The sequence below is a fragment of the Chanodichthys erythropterus genome, chromosome 16 (genome assembly GCF_024489055.1).
Source record: "Chanodichthys erythropterus isolate Z2021 chromosome 16, ASM2448905v1, whole genome shotgun sequence".
Taxonomy (NCBI): Eukaryota; Metazoa; Chordata; class Actinopteri; order Cypriniformes; family Xenocyprididae; genus Chanodichthys; species Chanodichthys erythropterus.
The window spans coordinates 5,118,156-5,140,387 of NC_090236.1; the positions used below are offsets into that span (position 1 = coordinate 5,118,156).

Sequence of the window (22,232 nt, forward strand, 5' to 3'; positions counted from 1 at the left end):
GAACATCACCTCATCAATACAGGTCTTTGATTCCACACAGCTTGCACTGTATCTCCAATAACAAATCTGTACTGATCCTACAAAATGAATATATAAAACACCAGATAAGCACAAAAATATTACATATTACAAACACAAACAGTAATTGAACAACTAACTTTTCAAATGCAAAAAGAAAAATAGATTATAAGCATTACTGGTGGTTATAATAGAGATTAAATGTATTGTCTTTAAATGTTACAAGATCAGATCTTTGAATTTAGTTCTGCACATTTAACTTAAAGTCATTTAAAATGATTTAAAAAGTCAGAGTTCAGTGTTCTTTGAACACGCCCACACACGCGACCACATTCATATTGTATAAGAAATTATTATAATGCAATCATAAATAAATTACAGGAAACATGATTAATTCACCTCCATATTGCGATTAAACTAAATAAGTTACACTCATAAGAACTGCTATGTTCCCAAAACCCACTAAGTGCGACAATTGGATAACGCTGGGAAAGCGTAGCCTTACATACGATAAGGAACGCTGCAGAAGCCATATCCTTCCCCGAAGGAGTTATATGGATAAGTACATATGGACTAACCTTGTAGGTTGTACAACATATGGAAGAACTGGGGTGACTCCACTCGGTGAGAGATGGGTTCTCCCAGAGGGAAAGACACGGGCTTCGTTTAGGAGCAGCCGTGGAAAAAGCCATATGGGATCCCCGTAGGGTCACACATATGGAACCCAGCCTAAATCCGGTTCTCAAGGATACAACGGAGTATAGGCCTGGCGCCAGACGCTCCGCCACGTCGGCTGCCGAAGGGTAACCGGAGGACTCAACAGGGTCTGCCCGTAGGGACTCTCTGGAGAATAGAATGCGCATGTAGCGCAGCAAGCCGACACTAAGCCGGGGCCTCTCCGTGCCTCTGACCTGAGGCGAGAACACGGGAGGAGACCGGCTCGACACGAAGGCTATAGTATCTAGCGAACGTGTTAGGTGTCGCCCAGCCCGCAGCTCTACAAATGTCTGTTAGCGAGCAACCTGAGCGGGCAGGGCACGCCCTGAGCTTGGTAAGCCAGGGCGATGGCATCCACTATCAAGTGGGCCATCCTCTGCTTGGAGACAGCCTTTCCCTTCTGCTGGCCTCCGTAACAGACAAAGAGCTGGTCTGAGGTCCTGAAGCTTCGAGTTCTGTCTAAGTACAGTCGCAAGGCGCGAACTGGACAGAGCAAAGCCAGGGCTGGATCTGCCTCCTCCGAGGGCAGCGCTTGCAGGCTCACTACCTGGTCCCTGAAGGGAGTGGTAGGAACCTTGGGCACGTAGCCAGGCCGGGGTCTCAGTACCACGTGGCTGTCACCCGGCCCGAACTCTAGGCACGATTCGTCGACCGAAAATGACTGCAGGTCCCCTACCCTCTTGATGGAGGCCAATGCCACCAGCAGCAAAGTCTTCTTAGAGAGAATCTTTAAGTCTGCTGACAGCAAAGGCTCAAAGGGAGCAATCTGGAGTGCTCTGAGCACCAGAGTAAGGTCCCAAGAGGGTATGGAGGGGGGACGAGGAGGATTTAACCGTCTCGCCCCCCTAAGGAACCTGATGACCAGGTCATGCTGACCAACAGATTTGCCATCTATGTGGTCGTGGTAAGCGGATATGGCAGCAGTATGGACTTTGAGGGTGGAGGGGGACAGCCTACGCTCCAACCCTTGCTGCAAGAAGGAAAGCACGACTCCGATCGAGCATCTTCGGGGGTCTTCTCGACGAGAAGAACACCACTCGACGAACAGGTTCCACTCCGAGGCGTAAGCACGTCTCGTAGACAGTGCACGTGCCGAAGTGATGGTGTTAAGTACCTCAGGGGGTAAGTCACCTAGAACCTCCGCGTCCCGTCCAGGGACCAGACATGGAGTTTCCAGAGGTCTGGACGCGGGTGCCAAAGAGTGCCCCGTCTCTGAGAGAGGAGGTCCTTCCTCAGAGGGATGGGCCAGGGAGGGGCTGTCGCGAGGAGTGAGAGTTCTGGGAACCAGGTCCGGTTGGGCCAGTAAGGCGCAACTAACAAGACCTGCTCCTCACTGGGGGAAACGCATATTTGCGCAGGCCCCGGGGCCAGCTGTGAGCCAGTGCATCTGTCCTGAGTGTTCCCTCGGTCAGAGAGTAAAACAACTGGCAGTGGGAGGTTTCTGGTGAGGCAAACAGGTCTACCTGAGCCTCTCCGAACTCTCTCCAGATCAGCTGAACCACCTGGGGGTGGAGTCACCACTCTCCGGGCAGCGCAGCTTGTGATAGCTCGTCGGCCACACGGTTGAGCACACCGGGGACATCAATGGCGCGAAGCGACCTCAGATGCTTCCGACTCCACAGGAGGAGATGGCGGGCGAGTTGCGACATGCGACGGGAGCGTAGACCACCTTGACGGTTGATGTACGCAACGGTCGCAGTACATGCTTGTCACGAAGCAGGCCTTTGAGGCGGCTCAGCGCAATGCGTACTGCCAGCAACTCGAGGCAATTGATGTGCCAATGCAGATGGGGTCCCGTCCAAACCCCTGAGACTGCATGCCCGTTGTACGTGGCACCCCAGCCGGTGGTAGAAGCATCTGTGAAGACCACAGCATGCCGGGACACCTGTTCTAGAGGGACTCCTGCCCGAAGAAACAAGGGGTCCAACCACGGGCTGAAGGTACGGCGGCACTCCTGAGTGATTGGCACCCGGAACGTGCCGCGTTGCCACACCCATCTCGGGACTCGGCCGCTGCAGCCGCCATATGCCCCAGGAGCCTCTGAAAAAACTTCAGTGGGACCGCTGTCCTGCCATTGAACGTATTCAGGCAGTTCAACACCGACCGAGCACGTTCCTCTGTGAGGCGTGCTACCCGTTCGACCGAATCCAATTCCATACTGAGAAAAGAGATCATCTGCACGGGGGCGAGTTTGCTCTTCTCCCAGTTGACCTGAAGCCCCAACTGGCTGAGGTGCCTGAGCACTAAGTCCCTGTGTTCGCACAACTGATCCCGAGACTGTGCTAGAATGAGCCAGTCGTCCAGGTAGTTGAGAATGCGAACACCCTGTTCTCTCATGGGAACAAGGGCTCCCTCCACGACTTTCGTGAAGACGCGGGGAGACAGGGCCTGCCCGAAGGGTAAGACTCTGTACTGATATGCTCGACCTTCGAACGCGAATTTCAGGAATGGCCTGTGTCGCGGAAGAATCGAAACATGAAAGTACGCGTCCTTCAGGTCGATCGCTGCAAACCAATCTCGGGGACGGATGCACTCGAAAATGCGTTTCTGCGTAAGCATTTTGAACGGTAGCTTGTGAAGGCTCCGATTCAAAACTCGCAGGTCCAAGATCGGTCGTAACCCGCCGCTTTTCTTGGGTACAGTGAAGTAGGGGCTGTAGAACCCTGACCTCAAATCGGCTGGAGGGACCGGCTCTATCGCGTCCTTCGCCAGTAGGACTGCGATCTCCGCACGCAGAACAGGGGCATCGACATCTTTCACTGAAGTGAAGAGGACGCCCCTGAACTTGGGGGGACGTCGGGCGAACTGAATCGCATAGCCGAGCCTGATGGTCCGGAGTAGCCAGCGAGACGGACTGGGGAGCGCTAGCCAGGCTCCCAGAGACCGCACCAGCGGCACCAAGGGGACCGCCGGCGTACCCGCCCCGGGCAGCGAGGTGGAAAGCAGGGACGCGGCCCGGGAGGCTCTCTGTGTGAGGCGGCCCGAAGCGGGGTCACAGTGTGCTGTGCAACACTTACCTGCTTCCACGGGTGGACAGAGGGAGCAGTCGAGGATTTGCTTACCTGCTGCTCGCTGCTGTCCGCTGGCGACAGAAGAGGTGGATGAGAGTGGTGAGGTTCTAGCCCTCCCACTGCTCTCCGAGCCCTCTTCGGACCCGGAGATAAAGGAAACTGCTCTTTTATTGAAAATTTGGGTACCGCTGGTCGTTGAGCCAGCGGCGGAACAAAAGGAAACAACAAAAGATTCTCCTCCCGGCCCTCCTCCGGGGGAAGGAGCGGTGCAGTCACCACCTCCTGAAGAGCAGTCCCCTCCATCTCCGGGTCGCCCGTCCTAGGGCTGCTTGGACTTGGCCTTGCCACCCTTCTTCTTGGGGGGTGGCTGGACGGGCTGGGCACCCCACCCGCGACCGGCTCCGCGGCGCCGCTTGGATGGAGGCTGCTGCTGCTGGGGCGCGGGAGCGGGGGCGGCTGCAGGGGGGTGCCCTCGGCGACGGGTAGTCTGAGGTGCCGCCGGCGGTGGAGGTGCAGCAGCTGACCGCCTCGGCAGGATGTGACTGATGGCCTCAGACTGCCTTTGTACAGCCGAGAACTGTTGGGCAAAGTTCTCGACCGCGTCGCCGAAAAGGCCGGTCTGGGACACGGGCGAATTAAGAAACCTGACCTTGTCGGTATCCCTCATGTCCGCAAGACACAGCCAGAGATGGCGTTCTTGGACCACCATAGTGGACATCGCACGACCCACTGACCGCGCCGTAACCTTCGTCGCTCAAAGCGCGAGGTCCGTCGCGGCACGAAGTTCCTGGAGAACTTGTGGATCATGACCACCCTCGTGCAGGTCCCTCAGTGCCTTGGCCTGATGGACCTGCAACAACGCCATAGCGTGTAAGGCAGAGGCAGCTTCCCCACAGGCCTGATAAGCCTTGCCGGTAAGATCCGACGAGTACTTACAGGCCCGGGAAGGGAGAGACGGCTCCCCCCGCCAGGTGGAGTTAGGGCACAGTTGCATAGCAACGGCCCGTTCCACAGGGGGTATGCGCGTGTAACCCTTCGCTGCCCCGCCATCAAGGGTGGTGAGGGAGGAGGACCCACCGACACGGTTTCGGGCAGTAAAAGGTGCCGTCCACGTGCCCGTGAGCTCTTCATGCACCTCCGGGAAGAAGGGCACTGGGGTGGGGGGCTGAGAACCAGCCCTGGCCACCCCGAGATACCAGTCATCCAACCTCGAGGGTTCGGGACACGGTGGAGGATTCCACACGAGCCCGACCCTGTTGGCGGCCCGGGAAAGCATAGCCATCATTTCCGGGTCCGTGTCGGGCACAGTTGTCACCCCCGAAGGAGGCAACTGCGCCGACTCATCCTCCCCAGAAGTATCAGGCTCACCCTCCGATGCAGCGATCGACATCCGGTCGTCTGGGGGAGCTCCGAAGGAAACGGATGGTACACACCTCTGGGGTGGTCCACCACGTTCCGCGGGCAGCTCTACTGGCTGCGGAGCGCACGAGGGGGAAGGGTTCCTAGGGGGTTGGTTCCCCGAAGGAAGCGCGCTCACCGTGATCCTCAAGTCACTAGCTCCGCCGCTCGCAGCAACCCTCTGAGGAGGATTGGAGCGAGGCGTTGGGACCGGGACTCCACCCCTTTGCAGAAAGTGGAGTCTCGACCGCAACTCCGCGATGGTCATCTTCCCACAATGGGTACATGACTCATCCACAAACGCTGCCTCAGCGTGCCTTAAGCCCAAGCACGCGATACAGCGCTGGTGACTATCCCGAGGCGCCAGGTAACGACCGCATCCAGAAAAACACAAGTAGAATGACATCTTTAAAAAGACGTGAACTACTCGTGTTAGCTCTTTCAAGGACTGACTCTTTTAGGTGCTGAAGCACGCAGGGGAATAGCCGCTGCAGCACAGACAGGGAATGTGCAGCCTGTCGTGTGCACTCTCCTTGAAGGCGCTCCTCTTACCAGCTGTAACAACAACTTTTTAGCGCTCTAGGCGCACCGTTTCACCAGCCGTGAGAACGGCCTTCACGCTGATTACAGCTTTGCTCAATCAAACCAAAGGCAAAAACAAAAACAAAAGGAGAATCGGCCCCGCTGCTGCGCTGTCCGCCTGCACCTCTCAACAAAGAGACGTCTTGAAGAGAGACTCGTTCACCACACTCGCTTTCAGTAGCTGTCTTCATGGAAGGTTTGGCTCCGAAGCGAAAAGCTGAAGATGCAACGCACCTGCTGCTCATTATATACCCGCGCTGCGAGGCAAGCAGCTGATGCATATGATTGCATGCCAATGTGCATTGGCTCGTTTAGTTACACTCGAAGTAGATTGGCCTCTCTAGCGAGATTCCTATTCGTCTGAATGGGAACTTACTTGCTTCTTTATTTGTAATACATAACGTCTCATTTGTAGTCATCCAAACGGGCGCTCCTTTGTTTTCTTCTTTGATCAGCAAAGTTGCCTCGCGCATCGCGATCACAGAAAGATGGCTGAAGGTGCATTTTTCAAACTCTGGTGAAGTAATGCTCCGTCATGACGTAGTATTGTGGCGCATGCGCATGATTAAATTTGTTCAAGTTGAAGTTTTTCTAATTCATTGTTGTAGTTAAACTGTACGTTTACAGAACTTTACTCATTCACCTAACTGAAATTCAATTATTTTATAGTTTAGTCTGATTAAAATTAAATGTATTTTAACAGAATATGAATTCAAATTATTTTATAGATCTGTTAAACTTTTGCTTGCAATTAAATAGGTTTAATCAACTTAGAACAACAATGATATTATAAGTATTATACAGATATGTAAAGTACAGCACTGTTGCATTAAGTATCACAAATACAGCACTCCGTAAAAAAAAAAAAACTAAAAAAAAACATTTTATGTCAAATATTATGTAGAAAACTGACACGAGTCGAGTTTAGAGCAGGAGCTGGTGATAAAAATTTCAACAATAAGTTGTACAGGATTATACACTGTATAAGCAAGTGTTTTGAAATTCAGAAAAATAAATTTCAAGTGTATTAATGCACACAGTATTTATTAAAGACTAAGTACATTTAAAATACATTAACAAATGTCATCTTAGACAACACACTTAAGTTGAAATTAAAATAAATTATTTTTCATGTGCTTTAATATATATATATATATATATATATATATATATATATATATATATATATATATATATATATATATAAGTCAATACATCAGAATAAGTTTACTTATTTAAAACACTATAAAGTCATAATTAGGTAAAAATTAAGTGCATTTTTAAAAAGTGCTCTTAAGCATGTTTAGAAATATTGTCATGAAAGTGTACTTTCTTCAAGTACAACTTAAGTCATTATTACAAAGTGCATTTAATAAAAAAGTGTTAATAAATATTGTCATTTAAGTGTACTTTCTTTAAGTACAACTTAATAAGTCATTATTACAAAGTGAATTTTTAAAAACTGCACTGAAGTGTGTTAATAAATATTGCTATTAAAGTGTACTTTTTTAAGTACAACTTAAGTCATTATTACAAAGTGCATTTTTAAAAAGTGCACTCAAGTGTGTTAATAAACATTGTCATTAAAGTTTACTTTCTGTAAGTACAATTAATAAGTCATTATTACAAAGTGTATTTTTAAAAAGTGCACTCAAGCGTGTTAGTAAATATTGTCATTTAAGTGTACTTTCTTTAAGTACAGCTTAATTTGACATTATTACAAAGGGCATTTTTAAAAAGTGCACTCGAGCATATTAATAAATATTGTCATTAAAGTGTACTTTCTTTAAGTAAAACTTAATTTGACATTATTACAAAGTGCATTTTTAAAAAGTGCACTTAAGCGTGTTAATATTTTCATTAAAGTGTACTTTCTTTAAGTACAACTTAATTTGACATTATTACAAAGTGCATTTTTAAAAAGTGCACTTAAGCATGATAATAAATATTGTCATTAAAGTATATTCTTTTTAAGTACACTTAAGTGGCCTTTAATTTTAATTATATTGTATTATCTGCAAGTGCACTTTTTAAAAAGTATACTAAGAACACACAAAGTACACTTTCAATACAATTAAGTGCACTTCTTTTTCACAAGGGATAGTAGGCCTATATTTACTTGTGAATTAATATTATTGTTTGTGAAATTCATTTATATTTATTACATTTGGCAGACATTTTTATTCAAAGCAACTTATTGTATTCAACATTAATTCTTGCTTTCTCTGGGAATCAAACCCATAACGACATTGCTATCGCCATACTCTGTGCCACAGGAAGGCTGAAATTCCTATTGTGTATTTGAAATGCACACACACACACACACACATACACACACACACATAGAGAGAGAGAGAGAGAGAGAGAGAGAGAGGGAGAGAGAAGATTTTCAATTTGTGATTTGATGATCCTCAAGTCCATTGTGTCTGAAATACAAAAAGATTGATATTTTTGATATTGATTATTGCATATCAAAATAATATATAGATTGTCTTTTATTTTTTCAGAGTAGTTCTGGAATTAGATTTTACTTAAATGTTTTTGTTGAGTTACAGTAATAATGTACCTACAGTTATTGTGGTTTGAGATATGTTCTGTCTCCCTCCCTGTTCTGTCTAAAGCTTGATTTTTAGGTGAACTACAAGAAAACAAGGCTGTCATGTATCAATGTGCATCATATGTGAGACACATATGACATAAAATAACACACACGAACACACTGTGTGTACTCATCCTGATCATTTAGTAATCAATCACTAAGATCTTTCAGGACAACATAACATTGTGGGAATTGTGTAATCACATCTATATGTGTGTGTGTGTGTTACAATCATAAAACATGAGCACAATAACACAAATAGTTTATGCTGATGTAATAATAATTCATTGTGTACTTTTAGTTTCTGTATTAGTCACACTCACATGTGATGCAGATATGGTTGCTAATGCAGCATTCTTCTTTGAAAATATGTTGTTGATATGTCAACCTCACAAACCGATATGATGTGGGGATTTTTTGTGAAACCTATTCCAGCTTTAGAAGGACTAGACAGACTAGTTCCTACAGACTTTTCGGAAAGTAAAAAATGACAACAAACACACAAATGATTGTACACAAATAATTCAATTTAATTAATTTGTATAGCGCTTTTTCAAAATACATATTGTTTCAAAGCAGCTTTACAGAACATGCATGTTTCTACATTACAATTTAGAGTAATCTGTTATCAGAAGTGACTGTGTCAATATTGACCATATGGCAGATATACTGTTCTAAGATAAAAATCATTCCGTTAGTTAACATCATTTATTCATTTAACTACAAGTTAAATGCAAGTAAAACTTATATATGCCCATTGGGGATTGTTAAATGTTTTTAAAACAGGTCTCATATATTGAAAGGACACATTAATGTTTCTCCAGTTATTAGGGGACATCAGAGCAGGGCCATGACCTTGAAACTATATTAGGATGCTTTTCCACTTATCATAATTTTACCCTTTGTATAATTTTACACATTGTTGAATGTACATCTAAATGACTATACAAGAAACAAGTGGCTATTTTTAGAGTATCATCATGACTGTCACAAATGTTGTTTCATTTTCGTTTTTTTGGTCTATGATTGCAGTACTGGGAAATGGCAAAATGCGGGCACAGATGATGTGATACAGGTGTGTTTTTAAAAGAATGCACGTGACCTTTCTGGATTTAAGCTCTGCTAGTTCACTTTAAGATACATACACAGTTGTTTTGTGTTTTGAGGTGTAAAGTCTGATAATGGCCATAAAGGAGCTGACAGTATTTGTGGTGTTTTCTTGTATTGTCTGTACTACTGGACGTGAATTCTTCTCATCAACAGGTATATTATGAATTATATTTTAATTCAATTCAATATCAATACATTTATTTGACTTTATTAATTTTAATCCATTATTTGTTTTGTTCATATTTCTCTAATATTTTTACACTGTTACGCTGATTTTATTTATTCATTTGGGAGACACTTCTCATCATAATATAGGAAACAGATTTTGCACAGTTTTTCTTATACATAATTACACCTTCATGGATATGAAATTTACAATCATATTTTGACTTTTTTGGTTTTGATTCCATTATTGACTGAACAATTATTAAATTTCTCTTTGGTTTCTTATATAATAAAGCTTTTTCAGTATGTATGGTAATGCAGTATAATAGAAATGCCTGTGTTTTATAAAATGATATAAAAATGAAGTGCAGATATATATTTTTTATAGATAAAGTTGCACAGCTTTTTGAGGAGGAGAAAGACCTTCTGGAAAGCTTCAGGCTCTACATCGATGCTGAAGAAAAGAATGTAGAGAGAATGAAGAGGTGAAAACACTTTTATTGTTCCCTATCAAGAATTAAAGTTTTTTTTATTGTAATATTTTCAATTTACAGCAATAACCTGGTAGAAAACCAGTTGTGAATATACTTGCAGTTTGTGTCTTTAGATCAAGAAATAAGTTATTAAATAAATTTATTTAACCCTACAACTTTTGATGAACTTTAATCCAGTGCTCTTCTGATTCTTCAACTATATACATACTTTGACCCTGAGAACCCTGAGAAAACCCTGAGAGATCCTGCGGCAGCTTACAAACTCCTCAGACGAGTGAGAAAAGAATGGCTTACCATTGTTGAATTCACTCAACAGAGTCTTTATAAGAGTAAGAGCTTATTTAAGTTCTTTGACTAAAACATGTAAACATGTACCATCATTTATTGATAAAAATGATGAAAGCTTTCATGCAACTTTATTAATTGTTTCAGCTGTTTATGGATCTGTTCTTGTGTTTGAAAATCTTGTAGAGTATCAGGAACTGCTGGCATATGCAGATATCCCAGAACTGGAGGACTTGGATGGTGCAGCTTCAGAACTGATCAGACTGCAAGAGTTCTACAAACTCTACCCACACAACATCACAAAGGGTGAAATGTCTGCACCAATGCAGTTTCACTTTTTTCCCTTTCAAAATAAGTTCCAATCTGATTAATGCTTTCATTTCACATTTCACAGAAACACCTCTAAATGCAGATGAAGCCTACCATATGGGGTTTGTCGCTTATGATGAGGACAAGTTCCAGCATGCCTTTCTCTGGTTTTTATACAGTCTGGACAGATTAACAGAATACTCAACCACTACTGAGGAAAAGTTGCTCCATTTCCTTAGTTCTTCAGCCTATCATTTTGGCAGCCTACCTGTGGCAATCTACTTTGGCCAACGACTTCTTAATCTGGGTGAGGTCATGGGCCTTCATTTTTCATACGAACGTAGAAACCAGCGTACATCCGAAGGAAAAAATCAGCTTACGACAACGCTCACGTGTGATTCATTAAATGTTCGTATGCAGTGAATTTGACGACTGAAAACGTCGTCATTCAAATGTCTTGCCCCAAATTTTAGAAGCCTCGCCCTATAGTTTACAACAGAAAAACGTAACCCGGCAATGAAGAGGTAATCACATGAAAATAAATTTATCTTACTCTAAAACACCCCTCAATCTCATAATTGCAAACAATAAAATGAATTTAAAAAGAAAATACTGGTAAATAAAACGACAAACTTACAAACATTATCAACATGGTTATTTTAGTAACCCTCTTCATTCCACAGAAAATCCTTAAAATGTAATTTATTCAGAACAGAACAAGAATGAAAAATAAGTAGCTATAAAATTAAAGATTAAGTTATAAACTGAAACACAAATTAGGCTATAGTGGAATTCATTATAATGCAGAAATGAATTTATTTAAAGCAAAACTGAATTGGGCTCACATAGCCTACCTCTCTCATTCAGGAAGAATCCAAACGTTTCCATATTCGCGATTTTAACATTTATTGGTTGTTGAACTACCCAGCTAGCAAATGACATCTGACCCAGTTGTGTCCCACATCCCCCACATTCTTCTGGCCCACATAACGCATACAATGACGGTAATGACTCAACCTGAGTGTGGCTGGCAATAGCATACATATCCGGAACTCATCAGGGCCAACTATGGCACATATGGCTCAGTTCTGGCAGTGGCAAAGGTCACATGGGCTCACTAAACTAACTCACACTAAGGCCGTATGTCCACCGTTTTTTCCAGCTTCGAGCATACTTTTTCAATTGTTTTCAATGGGAGCACCGCATTTTTTAAACGCCGAGAGCGTAATGAGGCCCTGAGCGTCTTTTTTACGCTCAAGCTCTGAGAGCTGGGCGTTTTTTACTGGTTGCTTCGAGTTGAAGAATGTTCAACTTTGAGTAAAACGCTGCGCTCATCACTGTCACTTTTTAGCCAGCCGTCCAATGAGAGTGGAGGAGGGGCGGGACAAATACAACTCCGACCAACTGTCACATTCTTGCTGTACAGCGACATCAACAAACAGAAACAAAATGGATGAGAAATTAATATTGCTGGTCTCCGAACATACATTGTGTAAACATTTTTAGCCTGAAACAAATTACCTGCAAAATCAGTTATAAGTAACAGTGACGCGGATATTCCGTATCATGGCAACAAAGCGTCTCAATGGAAAAAAAACGCTGCGCTGCAGAAGCGCTCTCAAGCGCTCACAGACGGGCGTTTTAAGCAGAGTGCCCTAGCGTTTTCAGCTGGCTAACACACAGCCTAAAACCGGCTTGATGTGTATGGGCCAGACACGGCCCATGTGACCGTAACCGCTGCCAGAACTGAGCTGTGCCAATGTTGGCCCTGATGAGGCCCGAATATGTATGCTGGATACTGTTCATTATGTAAACTAAGGCTTTGTATTTCACTCTTGTTTCTATATCCACGTAAAACATCATCCTTCGCATGCACAAAAATGTGTTTGGTTGGGCGTTGCACGTGCCAATTGGAACAGATGTAGTCTATACCTATAGCGGAACATTAAACTTAGCATTGTTAAATTTCTCTGCATTTAGTTTGCTGATAAATGACTGAAATGTACAGTTAGCAATGCTAGAACTGATATGTAGCATCTGCGTGTGTGAGTGAAGCGCCCGCGCGATCAATTGGAATTAATAAAATATAGATAATTTTTTTAATAAAATAAAGAAAACTAATATAGTGTGTCAAATGAGCCTAGCCTGTACTACTTAATGCACAGTTTATCTCTTTTGTTTTGTTAATCTGTTCATTATTTCAGTAAAATATACATTTTGTATAGTCCTATTATTTTATTCTTTTTTTCTCTGCTTTGCAGCTGTATGATGTGTGAATCCTTACATTCTGTTGATGTTGCCATTTGTGCATGCAACGCAAAATCCCTGGAAAGAAAAAAGAACATTTGTGGTATTTTAAGACACTCAACTATTCTAATTTAATTTTAATTTGACATTTTAATTGTGCCGTTTAATGGTTAATAATCGGTTAGTGAGTGATTGTCGGTCAGGAAAATAAATTAAATGTTCTCATAACAGTTCTCCACCAAATTTACTATGCTCCACGCAAGTTCCTGCTGACTCAAAAACGTGCATACATGAGCTGAGACCAAATGTGAGATGGAAAACAAGCATACAATCGTTTCATAAATGAGGGCCAGTGTGTCCTGAAGTTTAATACTAATATTTTTTTATGTAAGGTTGTGGAATTTTAGAAGTAAACTTCTATATAAACTTATTTTCCTCAGATCCAACTAATGAAAAAGTCAAAGTTGAGCTGAGCCTTTACAAACTCCTTCGCTTCCAGAGAACTTCAAATCCTGACATATTCACACTGAACACAAAGTCAGATAACTCCTATGAGGCACTGTGCAGAGGAGAAGTTGACGAGAGGGCAAGTGCATTGTTTACTATTTAAATTATTATTTGACATGAAATAAGAAACTCAATGTGAAGCTTTGTGTGTTGATTGGAAGTTTATTATATTTTATAAAATCAGACCTCCAAGAGGCAGAGGGCGCTGTCCTGTAGGTACAGCACAGGTGGAGGAAACCCCAGACTGATGTACGCACCAGTGAAAGAGGAAGTGGAGTGGGACGAGCCTCGAATCATCAGATACCATGACATTATATCAGACAGAGAGATAGAGATCCTGAAGAACATCTCCAGACCTCAAGTGAATATCTAAAACACACAAACAAAAAACATTAAAATATTTACTTGTCACTTTACAATCTAATATTTTATTAGGTCTAATATTTTATTTTATCTTAATAGTTTTGATGTTTTATTGTGCTATTCAATAGGCAAAAGTATGCAGTTTTTTTTATTTAGCTTGGCAACTTATTCCTATAGTGAAGACAAATCTCAATGCAATGAAATATAGTGATATGGTAGAGAATTGTGTGCTTCCTATTTATTTATATTTATATCTGATGTTCCATTTCCCTTGTGTGTCCTACTGTAGCTTTCTAGGTCTGAAACTAGACGAGGAATTTCAAACTACCGTGTTTCTCAAAGGTGATAATCATTTGTATTCACACAAAATGAAAATTTGAGTTATAATGTATTACTGTTATATTATATTACTTGTTTTATTAACTAATTAACATTTTGGTCTCACACTTATTATGGGAAGAAAAATGGAATCATTATGGTTCAATTTATTAACATAAGTGTTGCTGAAACCATTCCCTTGTTTTCAGTGTTTTTCTGGAGGTAGACAATACTGTGCTTGCTCGTATCAGTCAGAGTATTGCAGACATCACAGGACTCTCCATGGAATCAGCTGAAGGTCTACATGTACGGTTACAGTAAAAAGAAATCACCTGTTCATGCACAGGCAGCATATAATTTTATAAGGACAACTCTGTCTCTGTCCTAGTTTACCAAAGTTTTACAAAGCCCGTCTTGCACTCAGGGACATGCACAAACATTTTGAGGGGCAGTGGCCCAAAACAAAAAGGGGTACTGAGGGGAGATAGTTTGAAGGAAATCACATTTAGTGGGCAGGGATTGGTATTGCAATCAAACGTGCATATAAGCACTGATATTAGGCTATTTTTTTATATATCCATTTTATATTCAAACTTCAATGGATAGCAAGGTCTCTTTAGTGTATTTACACTGTGAAATATTAGGTGTTGTTTTACCTGAAATTTTCATTTCAATAGTGCTTCAATATTTTACCAGGTTCAAAATTATGGGATTGGTGGCAGATTTGGACCACATTATGACACATTGGTAAGATTACTTTGCTAAAATAAAGGCGTTACATAAATTTGAAGGAAATTGTAGGCCTGGAATTTTCCATTGATTCTCTCTGGAGTTAAATAAAGTCTATGGTTAGCATTACTTGAAGAGCCTTCCCATTGCCCCTGATCTTTCCTTTTTTCTTTCACATGTTTCTCTTTAATGGCAAATAGTTTTGTTGGTGGCAATGTATCAGTACTAAATCTTTATGCTAAATCACTTTTAAAACTTAAAACTCTGTGTCAGTGAGAGCTTGATTACATCTTGACCAATCAAATCATTGCAAGATAACTTAATGTTTGATCTCACAGGAGGATGAGAATGGAAGGATTGCTACGTTCTTAATTTATGTAAGTCTTGGCCACAGTTTAATGCTTACATAAACATTATAGGCTTACTTTAAGTTTACTTTTCATGTTACTGTTTTGTACAGTCATTATGAAAAATAACTCATGTGCTCTTGTTGTAGATGAGTGATGTGCAGATAGGGGGCGCCACTGTGTTTCCTGAAGTTGGAGTTGCATTGAAGCCAAAAAAGGTAAACCCTCAATTTACTGATCTATCTGGAATATTACAATAATTGAAGTAAAATTCATTCATCCATTCTCTGATTTTTAAGGGTTCAGCAGTGTTTTGGTATAACCTCCTAAAGAATGGCAAACTGGATTGGGAATCACAACATGCTGGATGCCCTGTGTTAGTGGGTAACAAATGGTGTAAGTTTTTATTTAATACCTACTGGCTTGGATTACTCTTGTATCTTCTATGAATAAATGTTAATATGTTAATATAGCTACATTCTATTCAGTTTCACATGAGATATCATGAGATATATTTTTTTCTGGTGTCTTTTCAGTGGCTACTAAATGGATCCATGAGTTTGGACAAGAGTTCAGGAGACCCTGTTCTTTGTCAGACTGGGAGTGAAAACACTGTGACCATATAGAAATAATATTAAGTTTATCTGTACTATAGAAGTATTTGTACTCCATCTGTTATATTTGTATTATAAGTTTTTATACTGTAGCTCTGTAACATACTGTAGACTGTATTAAATTTTACTGTGATTTACTACTGTCTATATGGCAGTAATGTTCAAAATAACTGTAATATACAATAAAACCAATGCAATAGAGTAAAAACATGAAGTTTCAGCAAGATATCATTGGATAATCACATTACCTAAACTGGTCAATCCTACAGCCGTCAAGTGTGTTATACCTGTAGATGAGACGCAAATTCTCTGCAGTTGTATTTAAAGCTAAATTGTACATGTTTCCTCTTCAGTCAGTGCTGAAATGATGATTCATATGTTTTACAAGTTTTGTGGTATGTGTAGTTGTGAATGTGTTGTGCTGTAAGACTGGTAGGTAGTATGAAGTCTGAAATTGGATTATCTACAGGTACAGCCTCACATGCAGAGAACAAGACTGTCAATATACCTCAACTCTCACAGCACCACACACAATATACTAATAATCATAATTGAAAAGTATTTAAAGACTGTAACTATTATGAATAAATCCTATTTAAGGAGTAATTTGTCAGTTGCTCTCTTTATAATCAAGTGGTGTTATATTATTTATGACTTTTTGTGTTGGTTGTCAAGGCATCTCTGTTATGAATTCATACTGAATTGCACTGTGTAACTACTCACTGGTTATTAAACAGTCCACTATTCCAAAGTACTGATGTCCATGCGTTTTTAATTGTTATGGAACATGGTGAAGACTAGACACAAACAGAAATAACAAAAACAGTTTTATACACAACACCACTAAACGACAGTGTTTGCCTGGTAACCAGCAGAATGATGAGGAGCAGTAACGTGTGTCTGAATTCACGTTTCGCCATACAGTTTGGTGCCAATACTTCCAGGTTAAGTAAATCAGGAAGAGTCACATGACATTCGGCTGGAAGACAAACTGTTCAATAAAGTAATAAAGTATAATAACAAAATTATGAAATTGACTCATACACAGAAACATATTTTAATAAATATTCATAAAGATTATTAAAATAAAGAAATAAACATTAACCCCTTGAAATTAATAATATCATGCATAATCCACAGCTGACCTACCAGCATCAGCTATACTCCCACCAAATTACCTTTGATTTACTACATACTAAATACAAACAATCACATAATCAATGGTAATTTCCAGACATCAACAGTACATAATCAAAGCAACATGATTCAAAACCCACAATTCACAATTGCATATTCTTCAGCTAAAAATGAACCAATTTGTTCATATAATCACATATTTTAATATTAATGTTAAACAATACAAAATCAACACATGATTAAAGTACCATCTCATGACAATGTGACTACGATTCTAATAAAGTTTTATTTTTCAGCTTTTGGCTACAAGATCTACCATCTTGCACATTACATTTTAGTGTGTACCATCTTTGTCCAAGGGAGATGTTAGCGAGATATTCTATCCTCCATCTAAATCAAAACCGTTTCCCCAAATACCGCACCTGCTTCCACCATTTCTTCGCATAAAGACCTTATTATTTGGAAGGTGGGAATGTGTTTTAAAAGGAAGCGGCATCTCAAGGGGCCACATTTATCCTGATGGACACCTTCCTTTACAACTTGCAGGAACTGAACATCATCCTGTGATATACTCTTTTCTCCTGACTGAGAATCTACAAAGTCCAGCTCAAATACTTGAATAATAGCAGTAGATGTCACGGGGGAAGCTTCTTGACTGATATGCGGTGACATAGGCCTAATGTCAAGTCACCTTTATTTATATAGCGCTTTTTACAATGCAGATTGTGTCAAAGCAGCTTTACAGTGATAACTGGTATATAATTTTTGGCAGCACAGCTGTTTTTAAATAAAATGATGTCATTGTCCAGCTTAAGTAAATTCAGTATTGATTCATTCCATTGTAAGAGTCAATAGTTATTCATTTAGTTAATTTATCTATATCAGCACTGGAGTAAACAGTGATGTCATCATTCAGCTCAGTTCAGTTCGCATACAATGGTGTCAATGCAGGCAGATCAAAACATTGCTGAATATCAAATGTCAAGCGTCCCCAACTAAGAGCCATAGGAGACGGCAGCTCAGTCGGGGGGGCAGTCCTCCTCTGGCCAACAGTGAACAGTGCCTGATTATGATTCAGGCAGCTTTCATATGTCCGATTGGGATCGCAACATTTAAAGTATTTATTCCAGTTCCATCTAGTCGAAGATCGTATTCATTACGCCGGTATGGGACGGTTTGTTGAAGATCTGTGCCACTGGCTGTCGTGTCGATGAGGTCTTCACAGCAGATGATCTAGTTGACACAATCTCTGCTGATACTTTAGAGCCGCGTTGTCATTGTGTAGTCCTCAATCTCACCTGGACATGGCCTGGATCGGTAAACCTTGGGATATTACAGAGACACTAATATTAGCATAGATGCCATTCTTCTTCTGATGTAACGAGTACATCTGGTGTAGGAAGTGTTCCCGGTTCCAGCTGACCTAATTTATGCAGCCTAACAATCCTTTGGATTTGAAAACATCAATTGATAATGTGTTATGTGTATGCCACGGACAATGCTAGGAAGATTGTTCCAGAGTTCAGGTGCCCAATAGGAGAAGGATCTACCACCTGCGGATGATTTTGATATTCTAGGTATTTTAAACTGGCCTGAATTCTGAGATCGCAATAGACATGAAGGACTATGATGCGTTAAGAGCTCGCTCAGGTACTGGGGAGCTAAACCATATAGTGCTTTGTAAGTAATTAGCAAGATTTTAAAATCTATACAATGTTTAACAGGGAGCCAGTGCAGTGTTGACAGAACTTGGCTAATATGGTCATACTTCCTCTAGTAAGAACTCTAGCTGCTGCATTTTGTACGAGCTGCAGTTTGTTTATCAAGCGAGCAGGGCAACCACTCAGTAGAGCATTACAGTAATCTAGCCTTGAGGTCATAAACGCATGAACTGTTCCGCATTTGTCATTGAGAGCATATGTCGTAGTTTAGATTTTTTAAGATAGAAGAATGCGGTTTTACAAATGCTAGAAATGTGGCTTTCAAATGAAATATTGGTATCAAAGAGCATACCCAGGGTCCTAACTGACGACGAAGACTTAACAGAGCAGCCATCAAGTGTTAGACAGTGTTCTAGGTTATTACGTGCACAGGTTTTTGGTCCAATAATTAGAATCTCTGAATTTCTGAATGTAGTAGTATGAAATTTCTGGTCATCCAATTTCTTATATCAGCTATGCATTCTGTTAATTTTGTGAATTGGTAAGTTTCGTCAGAGCACGAAGAAATATAGAGCTGAGTATCATCAGCGTAACAGTGAAAACTAACACCATGCGTCCTAATGATATCTCCCAAGGGTAGCATGTACAGAGTGAACAGCAATGGTCCTAGTACTGAGCCTTGTGGTACACCATACTGAAATTGTAACATGTGATCGATATGACATCTCTTCGTTTACTACTACAAACTGATAATGGTCAGATAAGTATGATTTGAACCATGCCAATGCAATTCCACAAATGCCAACATAATTTTTGAGTCTATTTAATAGATTGTTGTGATCGATAGTGTCAAATGCAGCACTAAGATCCAGTAACACTAATAGAAAGATACAACCAAGATCTGATGATAGAAGCAAATCATTTGTAACTCTAATGAGAGCAGTCTCAGTACTATGGTACGGTCTAAATCCTGACTGGAAATCCTCACAGAAACCATTTCTTTCTAAAAAAGAACATAGCTGCATGATACTGCCTTTCCTAGTATTTCTGACAGAAAAGGTAGATTCGAGATCAGCCTATAATTGACTAATTCTCTAGGATCAAGTTGTGTTTTTTTAATAAGAGGTTTAATAATAGCCAGCTTAAAAGTTTTGGTACGTAACCTAGTGATAATAGTTAATGATATTAAGAAGAGGATCTATGACCTCTGGAAGCATCCCTTTCAATAGCTTAGTCGGTATAGGGTCTAACATATATGTTGTTGATTTTGATGATTTAAGTTTAGACAATTCTTCCTCACCCATAGCAGCGAATTAATTTAATTTTTCCTCAGGGATACTACAATGCACTGTCTGATGCAATACTGTAGTAGACGGTTGCAGTTTACTTGCGAGTTCACAGACCTCTTTAATGTCACATTCTTGAAGTTCACTGTGGTGACCAGAGCCGTGAGGAAACAGTGCGAGGCCAGTGGCGCGAAAGTTAACGAGCTTCACCTGGGAGGCGCACCGGCCTTGAGTCTCTCACGGAGGAGCTCCGGGAGCATAAAAGGAGGAGCGATGACAGTGAAGGACGAGAGAGGACCAGGCCTGGATATTATTTTATGTTTTATTATGTTTGTGTGGCCGGCAGACGTCCGCGAAGGTCTGCCGGCATTACTTTCGTTTTGTTCTTTGTTTATTTTGGTAATAAAGTTTTGTTGAATGCTCGCCGGTTCCCGCCTCCTTCTTCCCGTGTATATGACCTGTGTTACATTGGTGCCGAAACCCAGGAGGAAGGAGGGACATGCTGTCAGAGAGCCCTCGCTGCTGAGGGGGATCACGGTGCTGCGGAGTTCGGGCAGTGCGGGAGTGAAGACTGCGAGAGGCTGCCCTAGGCAATGGTACTGGAGCTTTGTGAAAGGTGGGACGGAGACACGGATGCCGTGCTCCTGGGACGAGGTGGGGTGGCTGCCGTCCAGGAGGGAGCGGAGGTGTCGCCACCATCCGCCGTGGGCCGGAGCCTGCTGTCGTCCGCCATGAAGGGGAGGAGCAGGGGACGGGGAACTTGCTGCCAGCTTTCCTCAGCCAGAGGAGCCATCGCCGGCCGCCAGGAGGCGGTCGAGGATCGGGCCATCCACCAAGCGTCCAGTGCCATCGCATGGCACCGCGAGGAAAAGCCTCTCGGCAGGCTGAGGACCGAACGGCAGTGTGTCTGGGAACCGGACCCAGAATTTTTTTTTCTCTTTCTTTTTCCTCTCTCCCCTCTCTCGTCCTGTCACTCCCCTTGCTTCCGTCTCCTTTCTCTCGTCTCGTCTGTCCTTACTCCCAGGTGCTGCGGCCGCCGAGACAGGCCCCGGGGGGAGTAGAGCGCAATCTCGGGAGTACCCCCGGCCTGCGAAGGGCGATGGGGGTATGTGGAGACCAGGGCAGGCGAGAGCCATGAGGGAACGCCGCGAGGCCGGTGGCGCAAGAGTTAACGAGCTTCACCTGGGAGGCTCACTGGCCTTGAGTCTCTCACGGAGGAGCTCCGGGAGCATAAAAGGAGGAGCGATGACAGTGAAGGACGAAAGAGGACCAGGCCTGGATATTATTTTATGTTTTGTTATGTTTGTGTGGCATTACTTTCATTTTGTTCTTTGTTTATTTTGGTATTAAAGTTTTGTTGAATGTTCGCCGGTTCCCGCCTCCTTCTTCCCGTATATACGAACTGTGTTACATTCACACTCTGTGGAGTTCCTCCCATGATGCTCCAGCCCAGGTCAGTCTTGATGGCATAAGGCTCTTCATCACCGCCAGTGATGACCTGTCGAGGTGCCAGTGCTCTGGAGCAATCATAGCCAATCAAAATGTCTCCCTATCTGTTTTACAGTTGGAGATGTGTGTGCACTCAAAAGCAATGAAGTGCCTTGTGTAAACAGGAGGTTTACACAAGTCTAAGTCAACCAACACTTTGACTCTCCACAATGGAGTCTTTTCCCATCATAGTGGAAAGCTTTAGTTTTACTGGTTTCATTGATGCCTGCAATCTTTCACACACTTCAAATGTGTGACTACTCTGAGTGTCTAATAAGGCATATACACAGACTTCAGACTCTGAGTTAGACCAAAGAGTATAGAACCCAAGAGGTAAAACTCTTATCCTTTTTGGGCAACAGCCACTATGACGCTCCGGTAGTACAGCCACCATTATGGGGTGAAAATGTCAATACCATAGTTTCCTTCAAATCTTACGTACCCAAAATTGGTGAATTTCACAACCAAATCAGAAGCACAATAGAACATTTTTCAAATTAAGTCATCAGTAAATTTTATGGCACCTACAGTAAATGTTGTACAATACACTAAAAGCATCTTTACACAGCCGATTTCTATTTGTTCTGAAGCGGGTCTGTACCTGCTCAGAATTTAGTGTAAAGACGCAATGCCGTGTTAAAGAAGACCTAAAATACGCCGCGTCTGACCCACCTCAGCCCCTAGTATCAAAGGCGAGTCTGATACTGTTCTGGTTCAGTGTAAATGAACACGAAATATAGCTGCTCTAAACTACGTCATTGCCATGACAACCAAAAGAATTCCAGTCAGCTCAGGCGGCGCGAGATTCAAGAAGCAGGAGATGAAACATATAATGTAGGGCAAATAA

At 42.1% G+C, this 22,232-nt stretch overlaps 1 protein-coding gene across 1 annotated transcript; it reads left to right on the forward strand.

The window, feature by feature from the left end:
* The first annotated feature begins 9,491 nt into the window (after positions 1–9,491).
* Positions 9,492–16,272, forward strand: LOC137003674 (prolyl 4-hydroxylase subunit alpha-2-like). The gene is made up of 14 exons (XM_067363910.1): positions 9,492–9,588; positions 9,989–10,085; positions 10,272–10,423; positions 10,566–10,685; positions 10,774–10,995; positions 13,376–13,521; positions 13,627–13,803; positions 14,095–14,147; positions 14,333–14,429; positions 14,820–14,870; positions 15,191–15,229; positions 15,349–15,417; positions 15,499–15,595; positions 15,736–16,272. The coding sequence occupies exons 1-14, from the start codon at positions 9,507–9,509 to the stop codon at positions 15,804–15,806; spliced, it is 1,473 nt and encodes a 490-aa protein (XP_067220011.1). The 5' UTR covers positions 9,492–9,506; the 3' UTR covers positions 15,807–16,272.
* Positions 16,273–22,232: the final 5,960 nt, after the last annotated feature.

What these genes read in the sequence shown, in the direction of transcription:
- LOC137003674 (XM_067363910.1), top strand. Translation starts at nt 9,507, where the DNA reads ATGGCCATAAAGGAGCTGACAGTATTTGTGGTGTTTTCTTGTATTGTC. An exon ending in AATGTAGAGAGAATGAAGAG is followed by an intron (nt 10,086 to 10,271) that starts GTGAAAACACTT and finishes ACTTTAATCCAG; the next exon opens with TGCTCTTCTGATTCTTCAAC. An exon ending in GTTAGTGGGTAACAAATGGT is followed by an intron (nt 15,596 to 15,735) that starts GTAAGTTTTTAT and finishes GTGTCTTTTCAG; the next exon opens with TGGCTACTAAATGGATCCAT.